At 51.5% G+C, this 21,284-nt stretch overlaps 1 protein-coding gene across 4 annotated transcripts in view; it reads left to right on the top strand.

The window, feature by feature from the left end:
• Window positions 1–1,127: 1,127 nt before the first annotated feature.
• The window catches only part of LOC142309845 (DPY30 domain-containing protein 1-like), a 67,598-nt gene continuing 47,441 nt past the window's right edge, over window positions 1,128–21,284 (top strand). For 2 of the 4 annotated variants that reach the window (XR_012754012.1, XM_075347303.1), the window contains exons 1-3: window positions 1,128–1,402; window positions 11,270–11,442; window positions 13,629–13,751. Coding sequence is in view for 3 of the 4 variants with exons in the window: in XM_075347303.1 (XP_075203418.1) it covers window positions 11,296–11,442; window positions 13,629–13,751 (270 nt within the window). In the remaining variant the exon portion in view is untranslated. The remainder of the gene's footprint in view (window positions 1,403–11,269; window positions 11,443–13,628; window positions 13,752–21,284) is intronic. The other 2 variants (XM_075347302.1, XM_075347301.1) reach the window with 2 other exon arrangements.

Genomic DNA, 21,284 nt, shown 5'->3' with positions numbered 1-21,284 from the left:
TGAGTGCTTACATCGAGGTTTCTGCAAAATACATAATTCAGACAAAACTCCCAACAAAAGATTCCCTATGATGAGGCAGATGGAGTTACCTTGGACTCAGTCTGTCCTATGATCCAGTGGTGTACATCTTTTCAGTAGTGCATAAAAGCACAGTCAACCACAGTTTTGTGCACTTCAGTAAAGAACGCTGAGGGGAGACAGAGTCCAGAGTAACTGTGCTGCTATGTTATAGTGAATGGATCCCTTGAGGGTGTCATCTGAATCCTGTCATTAAGAGATTTAAACCTTGATGTAAGAGGTCATAATAAAGATAATAAGCTGCACACTAACCACTATACAAATATACCGTATTTTTCACTTTATAAAACGCACCGGATTATAAGACGCACCCCAAATTTAGAGATAAAAAAGGTAAAAAAAATAAAAATGGGGTCCATCTTATACTCCGATGTTGTCTTAGTGTTGTCTTACCGGAGGAGGGCAGCAGTGGTGGTGAAGCGGGTCACAGCAGGCAGAGGTTCTGCTGGCACACGCGGCAGGTCAGTGGCTGCAGGCGCGGCGGGTCACCAGATCGCCGCACAGACAGGCCCCTTAGGTAAAGCTATATTAGGATTTTAAGACGCACCCCTCATTTTCCTCCCAAATTTTTGGGAGGAAAAGTGCGTCTTATAATTTTAAAAAATATGGTAAACATGAAAAATGGTAAAGCATTACTGATTATAGGCATACTGTGAACAATGAAAAATACATTTTGGAATACATATCTGGAAAAAATGAAATACATGAAAAACGGTATTACAAAATTGCTATGAATATTTGAAAATAGTAGAGATGTTTAGCAAATGTATTGATCAATGCAAATGAGCCCGAAAACCAACGACAAAATTTATCATTTATCAGTAGATTTATAGACATTTGTGTATGCATGCCATATACATGCAGTGTGTGTGTGTGTGTGTGTGTGAGAGAGATACAGTACAGTATATAACTTTTATTCTTTTACATTTCTCAGTTATTCACTATATCGTAAAAGTTGTAATTTATTAAATATACACAAGATGGCAGCAGCGTACAGTTCTCAACGAGCCACACACCACACTCTGCCGTTTGGGCTCTGACAATATGGCTGCCAATTGTCTGTTCTGATACCGGATGAGACGGGATGCAGGCGACCAGATGACTGGATCAATGCGATTGAATATAGAGGATTATATAAATAGTTATTGGTCGGAGCGCTGCATTTCCCATAATAAAAGGCGATGCTACACAAAATGGTTTCCCCTTCTGCTTCCTGTGTGGCCGCGCAAAGCATTGCTGTGACGTGCCGCTCCTCCACAGTTGCTAGGAGACAGGGGACGCATTTGGCTGCCTGTGAGTACGGGAAAGTCAAGAACAGCCCAGGGTGAGTGAGATTTCACTTGTAAACGGATAAGACCGGTATCAGCCATGGAGCAGCTTCATAGGAGCCGCTGGAAGTGGTGATCATAACAGGGTGCCCCCATACATAGCGCCAGCCAGTGTGCCCCCATACATAGCGCCAGCCAGTGTGCCCCCATACATAGCGCCAGCCAGGGTGCCCCCATACATAGCGCCAGCCAGTGTGCCCCCATACATAGTGCCAGCCAGTGTGCCCCCATACATAGCGCCAGCCAGTGTGCCCCCATACATAGTGCCAGCCAGTGTGCCCCCATACATAGCGCCAGCCAGTGTGCCCCCATACATAGTGCCAGCCAGTGTGCCCCCATACATAGCGCCAGCCAGTGTGCCCCCATACATAGTGCCAGCCAGTGTGCCCCCATACATAGCGCCAGCCAGTGTGCCCCCATACATAGTGCCAGCCAGTGTGCCCCCATACATAGCGCCAGCCAGTGTGCCCCCATACATAGTGCCAGCCAGTGTGCCCCCATACATAGTGCCAGCCAGTGTGCCCCCATACATAGTTCCAGCCAGGGTGCCCCCATACATAGTGCCAGCCAGGGTGCCCCCATACATAGCGCCAGCCAGGGTGCCCCCATACATAGTGCCAGCCAGGGTGCCCCCATACATAGTGCCAGCCAGTGTGCCCCCATACATAGCGCCAGCCAGTGTGCCCCCATACATAGCGCCAGCCAGTGTGCCCCCATACATAGCGCCAGCCAGTGTGCCCCCATACATAGTGCCAGCCAGTGTGCCCCCATACATAGCGCCAGCCAGTGTGCCCCCATACATAGCGCCAGCCAGTGTGCCCCCATACATAGCGCCAGCCAGTGTGCCCCCATACATAGCGCCAGCCAGTGTGCCCCCATACATAGTTCCAGCCAGTGTGCCCCCATACATAGTGCCAGCCAGGGTGCCCCCATACATAGCGCCAGCCAGGGTGCCCCCATACATAGTTCCAGCCAGTGTGCCCCCATACATAGTGCCAGCCAGGGTGCCCCCATACATAGCGCCAGCCAGTGTGCCCCCATACATAGTGCCAGCCAGTGTGCCCCCATACATAGCGCCAGCCAGTGTGCCCCCATACATAGCGCCAGCCAGTGTGCCCCCATACATAGTGCCAGCCAGGATGCCCCCATACATAGCGCCAGCCAGTGTGCCCCCATACATAGCTCCAGCCAGTGTGCCCCTATACATAGCTCCAGCCAGTGTGCCCCCATACATAGCTCCAGCCAGTGTGCCCCCATACATAGCTCCAGCCAGTGTGCCCCCATACATAGCTCCAGCCAGTGTGCCCCAATACATAGCTCCAGCCAGTGTGCCCCAATACATAGCTCCAGCCAGTGTGCCCCCATACATAGCGCCAGCCAGTGTGCCCCCATACATAGCGCCAGCCAGTGTGCCCCCATACATAGCTCCAGCCAGGGTGCCCCCATACATAGCTCCAGCCAGTGTGCCCCCATACATAGCTCCAGCCAGTGTGCCCCCATACATAGCTCCAGCCAGGGTGCCCCCATACATAGCTCCAGCCAGTGTGCCCCCATACATAGCTCCAGCCAGTGTGCCCCCATACATAGCGCCAGCCAGTGTGCCCCCATACATAGCGCCAGCCAGTGTGCCCCCATACATAGCGCCAGCCAGGGTGCCCCCATACATAGCGCCAGCCAGGGTGCCCCCATACATAGTGCCAGCCAGGGTGCCCCCATACATAGCGCCAGCCAGTGTGCCCCCATTCATAGCTCCAGCCAGTGTGCCCCCATACATAGCTCCAGCCAGTGTGCCCCCATACATAGCTCCAGCCAGTGTGCCCCCATACATAGTGCCAGCCAGGGTGCCCCCATACATAGCGCCAGCCAGGGTGCCCCCATACATAGCGCCAGCCAGTGTGCCCCCATACATAGCGCCAGCCAGTGTGCCCCCATACATAGCGCCAGCCAGTGTGCCCCCATACATAGCTCCAGCCAGGGTGCCCCCATACATAGCTCCAGCCAGTGTGCCCCCATACATAGTGCCAGCCAGGGTGCCCCCATACATAGCGCCAGCCAGTGTGCCCCCATACATAGCGCCAGCCAGTGTGCCCCCATACATAGCGCCAGCCAGTGTGCCCCCATACATAGCGCCAGCCAGTGTGCCCCCATACATAGTGCCAGCCAGGGTGCCCCCATACATAGCGCCAGCCAGTGTGCCCCCATACATAGTGCCAGCCAGTGTGCCCCCATACATAGCGCCAGCCAGTGTGCCCCCATACATAGTGCCAGCCAGGGTGCCCCCATACATAGCGCCAGCCAGTGTGCCCCCATACATAGCTCCAGCCAGTGTGCCCCTATACATAGCTCCAGCCAGTGTGCCCCCATACATAGCGCCAGCCAGTGTGCCCCCATACATAGCGCCAGCCAGTGTGCCCCCATACATAGCGCCAGCCAGTGTGCCCCCATACATAGCGCCAGCCAGGGTGCCCCCATACATAGCTCCAGCCAGGGTGCCCCCATACATAGCTCCAGCCAGGGTGCCCCCATACATAGCGCCAGCCAGTGTGCCCCCATACATAGCGCCAGCCAGTGTGCCCCCATACATAGCGCCAGCCAGGGTGCCCCCATACATAGCGCCAGCCAGTGTGCCCCCATACATAGTGCCAGCCAGGGTGCCCCCATACATAGCGCCAGCCAGTGTGCCCCCATACATAGTTCCAGCCAGTGTGCCCCCATACATAGTTCCAGCCAGTGTGCCCCCATTCATAGCTCCAGCCAGTGTGCCCCCATACATAGCTCCAGCCAGTGTGCCCCCATACATAGTTCCAGCCAGTGTGCCCCCATACATAGTTCCAGCCAGTGTGCCCCCATACATAGCTCCAGCCAGTGTGCCCCCATACATAGCTCCAGCCAGTGTGCCCCCATACATAGTTCCAGCCAGTGTGCCCCCATACATAGCTCCAGCCAGTGTGCCCCCATACATAGCTCCAGCCAGTGTGCCCCCATACATAGTTCCAGCCAGTGTGCCCCCTACATAGCTCCAGCCAGTGTGCCCCCATACATAGTGCCAGCCAGTGTGCCCCCATTCATAGTGCCAGCCAGTGTGCCCCCATACATAGTGCCAGCCAGGGTGCCCCCATACATAGTGCCAGCCAGGGTGCCCCCATACATAGTTCCAGCCAGTGTGCCCCCATACATAGTGCCAGCCAGGGTGCCCCCATACATAGTTCCAGCCAGGGTGCCCCCATACATAGCGCCAGCCAGGGTGCCCCCATACATAGCGCCAGCCAGGGTGCCCCCATACATAGCGCCAGCCAGTGTGCCCCCATACATAGCGCCAGCCAGGGTGCCCCCATACATAGCGCCAGCCAGTGTGCCCCCATACATAGTGCCAGCCAGTGTGCCCCGATACATAGCGCCAGCCAGTGTGCCCCCATACATAGTGCCAGCCAGGGTGCCCCCATACATAGCGCCAGCCAGGGTGCCCCCATACATAGCGCCAGCCAGTGTGCCCCCATACATAGCGCCAGCCAGTGTGCCCCCATACATAGCGCCAGCCAGTGTGCCCCCATACATAGCGCCAGCCAGTGTGCCCCCATACATAGCTCCAGCCAGTGTGCCCCCATACATAGCGCCAGCCAGGGTGCCCCCATACATAGCGCCAGCCAGTGTGCCCCCATACATAGCGCCAGCCAGTGTGCCCCCATACATAGCGCCAGCCAGTGTGCCCCCATACATAGCGCCAGCCAGTGTGCCCCCATACATAGTGCCAGCCAGGGTGCCCCCATACATAGCGCCAGCCAGGGTGCCCCCATACATAGCGCCAGCCAGTGTGCCCCCATACATAGCGCCAGCCAGTGTGCCCCCATACATAGCGCCAGCCAGTGTGCCCCCATACATAGCTCCAGCCAGGGTGCCCCCATACATAGCTCCAGCCAGTGTGCCCCCATACATAGTGCCAGCCAGGGTGCCCCCATACATAGCGCCAGCCAGTGTGCCCCCATACATAGCGCCAGCCAGTGTGCCCCCATACATAGCGCCAGCCAGTGTGCCCCCATACATAGCGCCAGCCAGTGTGCCCCCATACATAGCGCCAGCCAGGGTGCCCCCATACATAGCGCCAGCCAGTGTGCCCCCATACATAGTGCCAGCCAGTGTGCCCCCATACATAGCGCCAGCCAGTGTGCCCCCATACATAGTGCCAGCCAGGGTGCCCCCATACATAGCGCCAGCCAGTGTGCCCCCATACATAGCTCCAGCCAGTGTGCCCCTATACATAGCTCCAGCCAGTGTGCCCCCATACATAGCGCCAGCCAGTGTGCCCCCATACATAGCGCCAGCCAGTGTGCCCCCATACATAGCGCCAGCCAGTGTGCCCCCATACATAGCGCCAGCCAGGGTGCCCCCATACATAGCTCCAGCCAGGGTGCCCCCATACATAGCTCCAGCCAGGGTGCCCCCATACATAGCGCCAGCCAGTGTGCCCCCATACATAGCGCCAGCCAGTGTGCCCCCATACATAGCGCCAGCCAGGGTGCCCCCATACATAGCGCCAGCCAGTGTGCCCCCATACATAGTGCCAGCCAGGGTGCCCCCATACATAGCGCCAGCCAGTGTGCCCCCATACATAGTTCCAGCCAGTGTGCCCCCATACATAGTTCCAGCCAGTGTGCCCCCATTCATAGCTCCAGCCAGTGTGCCCCCATACATAGCTCCAGCCAGTGTGCCCCCATACATAGTTCCAGCCAGTGTGCCCCCATACATAGCTCCAGCCAGTGTGCCCCCATACATAGCTCCAGCCAGTGTGCCCCCATACATAGTTCCAGCCAGTGTGCCCCCTACATAGCTCCAGCCAGTGTGCCCCCATACATAGTGCCAGCCAGTGTGCCCCCATTCATAGTGCCAGCCAGTGTGCCCCCATACATAGTGCCAGCCAGGGTGCCCCCATACATAGTGCCAGCCAGGGTGCCCCCATACATAGTTCCAGCCAGTGTGCCCCCATACATAGTGCCAGCCAGTGTGCCCCCATACATAGCGCCAGCCAGGGTGCCCCCATACATAGCTCCAGCCAGGGTGCCCCCATACATAGCTCCAGCCAGGGTGCCCCCATACATAGCGCCAGCCAGTGTGCCCCCATACATAGCGCCAGCCAGTGTGCCCCCATACATAGCGCCAGCCAGGGTGCCCCCATACATAGCGCCAGCCAGTGTGCCCCCATACATAGCGCCAGCCAGGGTGCCCCCATACATAGCGCCAGCCAGTGTGCCCCCATACATAGTTCCAGCCAGTGTGCCCCCATACATAGTTCCAGCCAGTGTGCCCCCATACATAGCTCCAGCCAGTGTGCCCCCATACATAGCTCCAGCCAGTGTGCCCCCATACATAGTTCCAGCCAGTGTGCCCCCATACATAGCTCCAGCCAGTGTGCCCCCATACATAGCTCCAGCCAGTGTGCCCCCATACATAGTTCCAGCCAGTGTGCCCCCTACATAGCTCCAGCCAGTGTGCCCCCATACATAGTGCCAGCCAGTGTGCCCCCATTCATAGTGCCAGCCAGTGTGCCCCCATACATAGTGCCAGCCAGGGTGCCCCCATACATAGTGCCAGCCAGGGTGCCCCCATACATAGTTCCAGCCAGTGTGCCCCCATACATAGTGCCAGCCAGGGTGCCCCCATACATAGTTCCAGCCAGGGTGCCCCCATACATAGCGCCAGCCAGGGTGCCCCCATACATAGCGCCAGCCAGGGTGCCCCCATACATAGCGCCAGCCAGTGTGCCCCCATACATAGCGCCAGCCAGGGTGCCCCCATACATAGCGCCAGCCAGTGTGCCCCCATACATAGTGCCAGCCAGTGTGCCCCGATACATAGCGCCAGCCAGTGTGCCCCCATACATAGTGCCAGCCAGGGTGCCCCCATACATAGCGCCAGCCAGGGTGCCCCCATACATAGCGCCAGCCAGTGTGCCCCCATACATAGCGCCAGCCAGTGTGCCCCCATACATAGCGCCAGCCAGTGTGCCCCCATACATAGCGCCAGCCAGTGTGCCCCCATACATAGCTCCAGCCAGTGTGCCCCCATACATAGCGCCAGCCAGGGTGCCCCCATACATAGCGCCAGCCAGTGTGCCCCCATACATAGCGCCAGCCAGTGTGCCCCCATACATAGCGCCAGCCAGTGTGCCCCCATACATAGCGCCAGCCAGTGTGCCCCCATACATAGTGCCAGCCAGGGTGCCCCCATACATAGCGCCAGCCAGTGTGCCCCCATACATAGCGCCAGCCAGTGTGCCCCCATACATAGCGCCAGCCAGGGTGCCCCCATACATAGCGCCAGCCAGGGTGCCCCCATACATAGCGCCAGCCAGGGTGCCCCCATACATAGCTCCAGCCAGTGTGCCCCTATACATAGCTCCAGCCAGTGTGCCCCCATACATAGCGCCAGCCAGTGTGCCCCCATACATAGCGCCAGCCAGTGTGCCCCCATACATAGCGCCAGCCAGTGTGCCCCCATACATAGCGCCAGCCAGGGTGCCCCCATACATAGCTCCAGCCAGGGTGCCCCCATACATAGCGCCAGCCAGTGTGCCCCCATACATAGCGCCAGCCAGTGTGCCCCCATACATAGCGCCAGCCAGTGTGCCCCCATACATAGCGCCAGCCAGGGTGCCCCCATACATAGCGCCAGCCAGTGTGCCCCCATACATAGCGCCAGCCAGGGTGCCCCCATACATAGCGCCAGCCAGGGTGCCCCCATACATAGTTCCAGCCAGTGTGCCCCCATTCATAGCTCCAGCCAGTGTGCCCCCATACATAGCTCCAGCCAGTGTGCCCCCATACATAGCGCCAGCCAGGGTGCCCCCATTCATAGTGCCAGCCAGGGTGCCCCCATTCATAGTGCCAGCCAGGGTGCCCCCATACATAGCTCCAGCCAGTGTGCCCCCATACATAGTTCCAGCCAGTGTGCCCCCATACATAGCTCCAGCCAGTGTGCCCCCATACATAGTTCCAGCCAGTGTGCCCCCATACATAGCTCCAGCCAGTGTGCCCCCATACATAGCTCCAGCCAGTGTGCCCCCATACATAGCGCCAGCCAGTGTGCCCCCATACATAGCGCCAGCCAGTGTGCCCCCATACATAGCGCCAGCCAGTGTGCCCCCATACATAGCGCCAGCCAGTGTGCCCCCATACATAGCGCCAGCCAGGGTGCCCCCATACATAGCTCCAGCCAGGGTGCCCCCATACATAGCGCCAGCCAGTGTGCCCCCATACATAGCGCCAGCCAGTGTGCCCCCATACATAGCGCCAGCCAGTGTGCCCCCATACATAGCGCCAGCCAGGGTGCCCCCATACATAGCGCCAGCCAGTGTGCCCCCATACATAGCGCCAGCCAGGGTGCCCCCATACATAGCGCCAGCCAGGGTGCCCCCATACATAGTTCCAGCCAGTGTGCCCCCATTCATAGCTCCAGCCAGTGTGCCCCCATACATAGCTCCAGCCAGTGTGCCCCCATACATAGTGCCAGCCAGGGTGCCCCCATACATAGTGCCAGCCAGGGTGCCCCCATACATAGCGCCAGCCAGTGTGCCCCCATACATAGCTCCAGCCAGTGTGCCCCCATACATAGCTCCAGCCAGTGTGCCCCCATACATAGTTCCAGCCAGTGTGCCCCCATACATAGCTCCAGCCAGTGTGCCCCCATACATAGCTCCAGCCAGTGTGCCCCCATACATAGTTCCAGCCAGTGTGCCCCCATACATAGTTCCAGCCAGTGTGCCCCCATACATAGTTCCAGCCAGTGTGCCCCCATTCATAGTGCCAGCCAGTGTGCCCCCATACATAGTGCCAGCCAGTGTGCCCCCATACATAGTTCCAGCCAGTGTGCCCCCATACATAGTGCCAGCCAGGGTGCCCCCATACATAGTTCCAGCCAGGGTGCCCCCATACATAGCGCCAGCCAGGGTGCCCCCATACATAGCGCCAGCCAGGGTGCCCCCATACATAGCGCCAGCCAGTGTGCCCCCATACATAGCGCCAGCCAGTGTGCCCCCATACATAGCGCCAGCCAGTGTGCCCCCATACATAGTGCCAGCCAGTGTGCCCCCATACATAGTGCCAGCCAGTGTGCCCCCATACATAGCGCCAGCCAGTGTGCCCCGATACATAGCGCCAGCCAGTGTGCCCCCATACATAGCGCCAGCCAGTGTGCCCCCATACATAGCGCCAGCCAGTGTGCCCCCATACATAGCGCCAGCCAGTGTGCCCCCATACATAGCGCCAGCCAGGGTGCCCCCATACACAAATAGTCTCTGGATACAGTTGTTGGGTAACAGGCTCATGGTAGCACTCACCTCTTCTCCAGACAATCATTCTTCCAGGAGTCCCAAATAGTCTGATGGGGGCTTCATCAGAGAAAGATCTGTCCCCGTCCTCTGCAGTCCTATCCCCTCACTGCCTGCAAAGTGTAATCAGTGATTTTCCCACCTGGATACATGGATTGTGAAGCTTGCTCTATCCTTAGTGTTACTCCTGCAGAGCACACAGATTATGCGCTGACGTTGTCCGTGTGCTGTACGTGATTTTCATGGACATGTGAACAGCCCCATAGACCGTTCTCTCCATGGAAAGCCCAGATAGAACAGGGACGTCTGAATGAGGTCTAGCCTTTCAGTGCTTTGCAAAGTTACCAATTTCATCTGGGCTTCAAAGGTGTACAAACAGGGCAGACATGGGGGTCTTCAGTCCGGCTCAGCTGCCATGACAATGTAATGAGTACTCGGCAGACAGGGCGACCGCTCCCCATTTCCAACCTCTTAGGGGTACTTTGCACGCTGCGACATCGCAAATCGATGCTGCGATGTCGAGCGCGATAGTCCCCGCCCCCGTCAAAGCAGTGATATCTTGTGATTGCTGGCGTAGCGAATATTATCTCTACGCCAGCTTCACATGCACTCACCTGCCCTGCGATGTCTCTCTGGCTGACGACCCGCCTCCTTTCTAAGGGGGCGGGTCGTGCGGCGTCACAGTGACGTCACATGGCAGGCGGCCGATAGCAGCGGAGGGGCGGAGATGAGTGGGATGTAAACATCCCGCCCACCTCCTTCCTTCCGCATTTCAGCCGGGATGCAGGTAGATGTTCCTCGCTCCTGCGGCTTCACACACAGCGATATATGCTGCTGCAGGAACGAGGAACAACATCATACCTGTCGCTGCACTGGCATTCTGGAAATGTCGGACCCTACACCGATGATACGATAACAACGCTTTTGCGCTCGTTAATCGTATAAAAAAGGATTTGCACACTACGATATCGACTGCGACGCCGGATGTGCGTCACTTTCGATTTGACCCCAGCGACATCGCACCTATGATGTCGTAGTGTGCAAAGCCCGCCTTAATGTCCGATCCCTCAAATAATAGTGCCAGTCGTCGTTTTCTGCAGTGCCACCATCAATGGTGATAGTCAGGACTCCACATTGTAGTGCCCCTCATGAAGAGTGTGGGGTAAAATGCCCCCATGAGTCACTACCAGACTGTGCTGTGCGATTATCCCGAAAAGCCTCACAGTGAAGAGCAATCAGTAGAGATGGCGAATAGTAACAACAATCGTGTTTGGATTATTCATAACGGATCCCAAAGTATTATTCCAGTATTCCTCACGAATAATGGACCTGATGCAAGTCAATTTGCTACGTTTTGCTGTGACAAATACTGGAATAGTACTCGGTATGCGGAGAGCATTATCCAAACACCAATAGTTACTATTCACCCACCACTACACATCAGTACCGTACACCTGGATGGGATGTCCGCAGGCTCTTAGCACATTGGCTACAGAAGAAGGCCAGAAATGCGCCCATGTAATAATAGATATTCTTTCTTCAGGCAGATTTTGGATTCCTGAGTTGTAAATGGATTCTGAATATGTGAAGAGATCTTTAGGGAAATGTCTGTCAGAGGGACTGGCAGAAATAGTGGAGAAAAGACCGGCGGACCCCATCGAGTACCTGGCACACTTCATCTACAAGTACAGAAGTAATCTGGATGAACATGAGAAGGTAACATGAGCCGCTCCTATAAAATGCTCCTGGCAAGGCCTTGATTCTGCGAGGGCATCGGAGACAGCCTGGGTAAATCCACTCCCCTATAAAGGATGGCACCACTGTCCAAATGTACCGCTACATGGTGAACTTGAAATTGAAGATGACATGATCTCTAAAAGGCATAAAGTTACAGATCACACATTTCCTTTTGTATTTTAGACAAAAAAAAATAAATTTCATCTTTTACGTTTTTAAAAATTACAAAAAGGAAAATGGGCTAATACAAAAGTTTAGGCACCCTTGGGAATTTGTCTGCTCAGATAACTTTGACCAAGGTTTCAGTCCTTAATTAGCCGGTTAGGGCTATGGCTTGTTCACGGTGTGTTGCATAGTCCATGCAGACTTTGTCCATTCTCTAGTAACTCTGTGGTGTACAGCAGTTCCTTGCGGTCCAGTCACTTATATTATGCCCAGCACACGCGAGGTCACTGCTATACTTGCTGGTTACACACCACTTTAGGGAATTAGAGAGCTTAATCTCAAGTCACTAGTTGGTATCTCAGGACTGTGGTCGGAAGTGACCATGGATGAGCCACATATGCTTGGATGGTAAGACCCTCTTATACAGATATAAAGATTAATGGCACACCCCTACATATAAGAGGTTGAGCCCCCGGCGCTCATACATAAAACACTGCACGTGCGCCATAGCTGCAGATAACAATAATGTCACGATACTGTTTGCACTCTGCTGTCACAGAGTTGAATCGGTCACCTGATTCCGTGGTCGGCGTTTCCCAGTGGGAGGAGCTTATGCTTCTATGCCTCATTCCCGGGAGCACACCGCATTATCAAGAAGTTCCCTCCATCATCACAGTGCCAGTTATAGTTCTGCTCTGCAGTGTGCTCTCCTGGTCCCTGTAAGTGCTCTAGATTCTGTCCGCTACCTCCCCTGACCTTTCCTGACCTTTCCTGACCTCCCTCACATCTGTTTTGCCCGACCTCCCTCACATCTGTTTTGCCCGACCTCCCTCACATCTGTTTTGCCCGACCTCCCTCACTTCTGTTTTGCCCGACCTCCCTCACTTCTGTTCTGCCCAAACTCCCTGTCTCCCATACCCTCCGTCTTGTCTTACCTTCTGTACTTCCGTTCTACCCCCAGTTTGTTGTCCCGTCCCTGCACTCCCTCCTTCGGCTTGCTCTCCGTTACCGACTTCTGGCTTGTTCCTGACTCCGCCTCCTCCCTTGTACTACGCTCCCTGTCGGCTCTGACCCGGCTAGCGCGACTCCTCTTAGCAGCTACTTGGTTACCTGGGACACCTTGTGCTCTGGCTCCCTCTAGTGATTGTTCTCGTTACACACACTGTGTGCTGACTCCTCCTAGTGGTAACATTACAAATAACTTCCGCAGTGAGTATATCTTACAAATCTTGCAGCTGATTTACTTGTGCGTTAGGACAGAGATATGTAAGCTTAAAATGCTGGGGCTCTCTTCCATTCTCTATATGCAAGCACAGATTTGCCGTCCCAGCAACAAAGTACATGTTTGACCTACTGGATTCATTAAGGATTCCAGAGGAAGGTACCAAATCTATTTGCTATACTAGGTAGTAGACCAGATTTTATGGCTGAATATCTTAGAATAGCAGTACCCAATACGAAAATTAAGTCATGCTAATTCCTAGTACAATACCATCAAGATAAATTCATACTCAGATTGGCCATAAACCCACAGCAGAACCACTAGTCTTGGGGAGTGCGTGTACTAGGAGCCATTTCTCAACATAACAGCATGCCACATGTTGCTCGTGGTACAATGAGTAGCCTATGTGACCTGTACATGCGCCCATAGTCTGCAGTGTCTCCAGACTTGTCTCCCATCTAGCACATCTGGGACGTCGTTGGTTGGCAATTGCAAAGGTAGGTGCCAGCAGTGGGTTTCGATTATTTGCCCAAGTGCCTTCAGCATGGCAGAACAGTCCTCCACCATTAATAACCTCGCAGAATGCACACGGCTCTTATATTAGATACTGAATAACTCGAGATGTTTTGAAATATTGTTTCCATTTTTTCACCATTTACATATCAGTGTATCCATCCTGTGATTTCAGTGTTGAGTATACCATTGTATTAATAATTTTAATTTTATTTTTTTATTTTGCCAGGAATAATTATTTTTACTTTGTTTTGTTACATCACAGAGACGACTGGAAAGGGAGCAGCTGGAAAGAGAAAAAGAAGAGGCAAGACAAGAGCTTGAGACCATAGAAAAACTAAAGCAAGAAGAACTTTTGATCCAGCAGAGAATTGAAGAGCAACAAAAGGTGGGAGTTATGGCCTCCTAATTACTCAAGTTTATTTGATTTGTGACTTAAAGGAACTCCTTGTCAGCAGGTTTTTGCTATATAAGCTGAAGCCAGCATGCTGTAAGAGTTAAAACAAAAAGTTCAGGCATGACTGTTTGTCACAAACCGATCTTTAGTTTATTTGCAATGTTTGTTTTAGCAGCCGGACCCTTATTGCTGTGGCTGGCTCGCTCCTGCCTGGCTGTCCGGCATGTCTCTTTCTGTGATGGACACCTAACAGTCAATGCACAATCTACTCAGAGCCTGGTGTGGGCGAGGACAGCTCCCAGCTCTGCTACACTCAATTCTGAGATAATGTCAAAGTGGCTGCACCCAGTAATCTAATGCGGGCGTCACACGAGACGATCTATCGTGCGATATGTCATCGGGGTCACTGTTTTCGTGATGCACATCCGGCATCGTTTGCGACGTCGTTTCGTGTGACACCTACGAGCATCTCAGAACGATCGCAAATCGTTCACAAAGCACACATTGCTCCGTGTGACACCCCGGAAACGATGAACTGCATCTTACCTGCGGCCGCCGGCTATGCTGAAGGAAGAAGGTGGGCGGGATGTTTACGTCCCACTCATCTCCGCCCCTGCGCTTCTATTGGCCGGCGACTGTGTGACGTCGCTATGACGACGAACGTCCCACCCCGTTCAGGAAGAGGATGTTCGCCGCTCACAGCGAGGTCGCTCAGCAGGTAAGTACGTGTGACGGGGGCTTAACCCCTTCACGACCTTGGACGGATCTATCCGTCATGGAGCGTGTCCCGTTAAGCCCCGCCCCCTGCCGTGGGCAGGCGGCGGCGGTCGGCACACATATCAGCTGTTTTCAACAGCTGACGTGTGCCTGCATGTTGCGAGTGAAATTGCTTCCACTCGCAACATTTAACCCCTTAAATCTTGCTGCCAAAATCTGGCAGCGAGATCTATATGCGCGCGGCCATGTTTTTTACTTACCGCCGCCCCCACCGGAAGTCACGTGAGTGATCACGTGACTTTCGGTGGTTGCCATCGTAGCACAGGGTCATGTGATGATGCCTGCAGCTACGAAGTTTCACTTTCGTTTTCACCCGGCCTGGAGCCGAATGAAACAGGAAGTGACTGTATCTGCTGTTTACAGCTGTATAGCTGTGATCAGCAGATAGAAAAGAGCGATCGGATTGCTGATCGCTATAGCCCCCTAGGGGGACATGTAAAATAAAAAAAAAAAGTAAAAAAAGTTTTAAAAAATAAAAGAAAACAAAAAACCTAAAAGTTCAAATCACCCCCCCTTTCACCCCATTGAAAATGAAAGGGTTAAAAAAAAAATAAGTATACACATATTTGGTATCGCCGCGTTCAGAAATGCCCGATCTATCAAAATATAAAATCAATTAATCTGATTGGTAAACGGCGTAGTGGCAAAAAAATTCCAAACGCCAAAATTACGTTTTTTGGTCGCCGCATGTTTTACGCAAAATGCAATAACAGGCGATCACAATGTAGCATCTGCGCAAAAATGTTACCATTAAAAATGTTAGCTCGAGACGCAAAAAATAAGCCGTCACTGAGCCATAGATCCCGAAAAATGAGAACGCTACGTGTTTTGGAAAATGGCGCAAAACGTGCGCCACTTTTATTGGACAAACTTGTGAATTTTTTTTAACCCCTTAGATACAAGTAAACCTATACATGTTCGGTGTCTACAAACTCGCACCGACCTGAGGCATCTCATAGATACATCAGTTTTACCATATAGTGAACACGGTGAATAAAACATCCCAAAAACTATTGTGCGATCACACTTTTTTTGCAGTTTTTCCACACTTGGAATTTTTTTGCTGTTTTAAAGTACACTATATGGTAAAACCTATGGTTTCATTTAAAAGTATAACTCGTCCCGCAAAAAACAAGCCCTCATATGGCAAGATGGACGGAAAAATAAAAGTTACGGCTCTCGGAAGAAAAGGAGCAAAAATCAAAAACGAAAAAATGGAAAGTGCCCGGGGCCTGAAGGGGTTAACGACTTTATGCAACACGGGCAGCGATTTGCCCGTGACGCACAAACGACGGGGGCGGATACGATCACTCGTGTGATCGCACGATAGATCGTATCGTGTGACGCCCGCATGTTAAACCTAGTTAGTTTCAGAATTTCTGCCTAAATCATGCTGCTCTCCGATGAAGTAGCAAAAACCTACTGACAGATTCCCTTTAAAGAGAACCTACCACTTACTAGAAAAACACAAAATTGAAAGAAGGTGAAATTATAAAAAACATAAATGTCATTAGCAAATAGTTTGCTTCCCTCAGAATTTCAAAATCATTTTCTCAGTCAGCTCAAAATCTGGTTGGAAAATAACAAATGAGAGGAGAGTCACTCAGTGGCAAATTAAGTGTTCTGGTTAGATCTGGTCATAGTGACATTCATGTTTTTGTTTTGTCACATCACTTAACCATGGAATTCAATAGAATTGAATTATCGATTTTTTTTTTTTTTTTTTTTTTTTTTTTTTTTTTTTTTTTTTTTTTTTTTTTTTTTTTTTTTTAAATAATTCACCAAAAATTAAATACAAGCATGGAGAATTCACTCATCAACACCTCCCAATGTGCTCTGAATCGGCAGAACTTAAAGGGAACATGTCATGGAAAAAAGCGCTATTAACCTGGAGATATGGGGTTAATCTACAGGTTAAAAGCATTTAGAAGCTGCCCAGCACCCGCACTGAGAGCTCCACTGCTGCCGGGAAGAAATTAACTTTACTTCTCTCAGCAGCCTTTGGCTTTCAGTCACAGGGGCACAGAGAGCATGGCTTCAGTCACCACTCTATGCATAATGCGCGGCTGTAACCGTGCCCACGGCACTGACTGACAGCTGGCTATAATGCCGAGGAGGCTGTCAGTCTGCCAGGAGCACAGTTATAGCAGCTACTCACTAAGCAATGACTGAAAGCCTGAGATTGTGTCATGAGTGTATCCCGCTCGGAGGAGACCCCGGGGAAATCTGGTGTTAGAAGGTCACAGCGCCTTACCGCGGCCATGTTCACTACTGTTTTTTTTATAACATCTCCGTACTTGTGGTGCTCTAAGGGTTAAGCACCTTTTCCTGCCTGGCTGCTGGCTGTAGCTTCTAATCTCAGGTGCGGCTCTATGGGATCACTCCATTTCACTATTTAAGTCATGTGATCTGATCACATGATGCCTGTGATAGAAACTGGAACCTTCATTTCTATGTGGTCCACTATAGAAGGAGACTGCCCTGGAAGAAGTTTGTCTTGTTGTGAGCAGCAGTGGTGTTTGCTGCACTGAAGCCGCCTGGTGTGTTTTTCCTTTGCATGTCTATTTCCCATGTTTGTATTCTTATCCTTGTGCTTCTGTATTATAATTGCGATTCTAGTGATCTTGTCAGGGCTAGCTGAGGGCCTGAGTTGTCCTGCTCGGCGACAGGTTGCAGGAACCTGTATAGGGACACTAGGGAGCTCAGGAATCAGCTTGAAGTGAGTTCAGGAGGTGTCCCCTCACCCCACTCCCTAGCGGCAAGGACCCGTGTTGTATCATGACTCCTGTGTTCCCTGTATATTGTAACATCATCTGCTGGGTTACCAGGTACTAGGTAAACCCTGCTAGTCACGTGCGTGACAGATTTGCAGGGAGGAATATACCGTATTTTTCGGACCATAAGACGCTCTTTTTTTCCCACAAATGTTGGGGGAAAGTGGGGGGTGCGTCCAATAGTCTGAATGTAGGAATGTAGGGCTGCGGCCGGGAATGAGGGTGCTGCGGTGGAGCGGGTCATCGGGGGCACGAGCAGGCTGCAGCAGCGCCTGCCGTGACCACGTGGGCCCGCTCATTACATATGCACGCCCATCATCCTGCCCATCATCTCTCAGCGCTGAAGTCGGCACTGACAGGTGGGCGGGGTGATGGACGGAGACGCGCGCATAATTAACAGCTGGCAGTGATCATCCCTGGCAACTACAACCTGGAGTGATCATATGCGGCTGTATTCACTGCCCCCCACGCATCGTCATCAGCGCAGGTTGCAGTGAATCAGTATACTCACCGTTTTCCTGCAGCTTCACGATCTCCTCCTGTCTGTGCCGGTCAGCTGATCTGTGTAGAGAGCGGTGAGCACAGCGATGACGTCATCGCCGTGCGCGCCGCTAGTCACGCAGGTCAGCTGACCGGCAGACAGGAGGACGAGCGGTGCTGCTGGGAAGTGACCAGTGACGGCTCCACACAGATCAGCGGTGCTGCTACCGCCACAGACAGGGGGAGGAGCAATGCTCCATGGAGCGAGGAAAGGTGAATATAAACGTTTATTTTTTGTGTATGATACAGGATACATGCCTATATCAGGATGGATGGGGGTATATAGCAGGATGGATGGTGTTATATAGCAGGATGGATGGTGTTATATAGCAGGATGGATGGGGTTATATAGCAGGATGGATGGGGGTATATAGCAGGATGGATGGGGGTATATAGCAGGATGGATGGCGGTATATAGCAGGATGGATGGCAGTATATAGCAGGATGGATGGCAGTATATAGCAGGATGGATGGCAGTATATAGCAGGATGGATGGGGTATATAGCAGGATGGATGGGGTATATAGCAGGATGGATGGGGTATATAGCAGGATGGATGGGGGTATATAGCAGGATGGATGGGAGTATATAGATTGATGGCAGTATATAGCAGGATGGATGGCAGTATATAGCAGGATGGGAATATATAGCAGGATGGCAGAATATATCAGGATAGGGGCATATAGCAGGATGGGAGTATATAGCAGGATGCCAGTATATAGCAGGGATAAGGGCATACACCAGGATGGGGTATATATCCAAGGCAGGAGGATCATTACCAGGATGGGGTACCTTAGTAGAGAATTTGGGGACATTACTCCCATACCAGTGTCAGCAGCAGATCCTCACCCCATAACAGTGTGTCATGACCACATTTTTTGCTTAAAATTTTATTTTCCTATTTTCCTCCTCTAAAACCAGGGTGCGTCTTATGATCCGGTGCGTCTTATAGTCAGAAAAATACGGTAGTTATTTTTCCCTTGGTAGTGTGCCTCTCAGTGTGGGGACCAGGCAGCTTCAGAATGCTATTACCCTTCAGATTAACCCCATATTTGCAGGTCAGTAGTGCTTTTTTACATGAAAGGTTGCTTTTAAATCAAACCAAAGCGTTTTCTCACCTCCAATCTGAGCATGAACTTTACTTCACACTACATATTATTGTACATCAGACATGTAAAAATATGTATCTATGTATTACGCAGACCACGAAAAGGAGGAGGATACAGTTTCCTCTAAGGGGATAATCACAGAGTTAGTGCACCTCAGTTTACAGGACCCCACCTAGCAGCCACATCAGTAATCTATGGCCATCTGAGAAGAAGTCTGAGAACCACATCTTACCTGCAGCATCCCTGGCTTTGTGGTGCTATGTCACATGTACCTCACACTGCAAGGATTTTGTTGTGTCCGGCGGGCTAATCAAAAGAGGAGTTGGTGATGCCATCAAGTGAGAGGTGGTTTACAGGGCTTCCTTCCGATGTCGTCACATTACTGACACAGTAGCTGGATCGTGTCCGGTGAATCAATATCATATCAATTCTAGTTGATCTGAAAAAGGATGAGTTAACTGCTTGTTTCTCTCACTACATACACAAGTAACCAACAATGGACACTGAGAAGCTGGTGTTTCTTCTCTCCTGCACCTTTTTCACGTATCCCTGCCAAAATACATAGGAATCCATGTTAAATTGCATCATATATCACTACATACAGTAAATAGTAAGATGGTATCACAGATTCCTCCATGTGTTTACCTGCTGCACAGAATCTCGCCTTTCACACAGTGGTATCTTTTAGCTCGGAGAGGCAGGAAGTCTCATTTAGCATTCAAGGTACTAAGACAACAGAGAGCCTTTTACATCATGAAGCTATAGAGTAGGTGATACAAGTGCATCTCAATAAATTAGAATATCATCAAAAAGTTAATTCAGTAATTCAGTACAAAAAGGGAAACACATTATATGGAGTCATTACAAACAGAGTGATCTATTTCAAACGTTTATTTATGTTAATGTTGATGATTATGATTTACAGTCAATGAAAAAACAAAAGTAATTATTTCAGAAAAATTTGAATAATTACCACAAAACACCTGCAAAGGCTTCCTAAGTGTTTAAAATGGTCCTTAGTCTGGTTCAGTAGGCTACACAATCAAGGGGAAGAGTGCTGACTTGACAGATGTCCATAAGGCAGTCATTGACACACTCCGCAAGGAGAGTAAGCCACAAAAGGTCATTGCTAAAGAAGCTGGCTGTACACAGTGCTTTTTCTGAGCATATTAATGGAAAGTTGAGTGGAAGGAAAAAGTGTGGTAGAAAAAGGTGCACAAGTAACCGGGATAACCACAGCCTTGATAGAATTGTTAAGAAAAGGTCATTCAAAAATTTGGGTGAGATTCACAAGGAGTGGACTGCTGCTTGATTCAGTGTTTCAAGAGCCACCAAACACAGGTGTATCCAGGACATGGGATACAACTGTCGCATTCCTTGTGTCAAGCCACTCATGACCAATAGACAACGCCAGGAGCGTGTTGCCTGGGCCAAGGAGAAAAGAACTGGACTGTTGCTCAGTGGTCCAATGTGTTGTTTTCAGAGAGAAGTAGATTTTGCATTTCATTTGGAAAGCGCGGTCCCAGGGTCTGGAGGAAGAGGAGAGGCCACAATCCAAGAGCTTGAGGTCTAGTGTGACGTTTCCACAATCAGTGATGGTTTGGGGAGCCATGTCATCTGCTGGTGTAGGTCCACTGTGTGTTATTAAGGCCAAAGCCAGCACAGCCGTCTACCAGGAAATGTTAGAGCACTTTATGCTTCCATCAGCCGACAAGCTTTTTGGAGATGGGAATTTCATTTTTCAGCATGACTTGGCACCTGTCCACACTGTCAAAAGTACCAATACCTGGTTTAATAACCAAAGTATCACTGTGCTTGATTGGCCAGAAAACTCGCCTGACCTAAACCCCATAAAGAATATATAGGGTATTGTCAAGAGGAAGATGAGAGACACCAGACCCAACAATGCAGACGAGCTGAAGGATGCTATCAAAGCAACCTGGGCTTCCATAACACCTCAGCAGTGCCACAGGCTGATCGCCTCTATGCCACGCCGCATCCATGCTAAGTAATTCATGCAAAAGGAGGCCCAACCAATAATTGAGTGCATTTACTGTACAGACTTTTCAGTAGGCACCAACATTTCTGAGGTTAAAATGATTTTTCTCAGTTGGTCTTATATAATATTCTAATTTTCTGAGATAATGACTTTTGGGTTTTCAGTGGCTGTAAGCCATAATCATCAACATTAGCAGAAATAAACACTTGAAATAGATCTCTCTGTGTGTAATGACTCTATATAATATATGTGTTTCCCTTTTTGTATTCAATTACTGGAATAAGTTAATTTTTTGATGATATTCTAATTTATTGGGATGCACCTGT

This window comes from Anomaloglossus baeobatrachus, chromosome 5, assembly GCF_048569485.1.
Source record: "Anomaloglossus baeobatrachus isolate aAnoBae1 chromosome 5, aAnoBae1.hap1, whole genome shotgun sequence".
Classification (NCBI taxonomy): Eukaryota; Metazoa; Chordata; class Amphibia; order Anura; family Aromobatidae; genus Anomaloglossus; species Anomaloglossus baeobatrachus.
The sequence above is the reverse complement of the archived record's forward strand: the minus strand, read 5'-3'. Positions and strand labels throughout refer to the sequence as shown.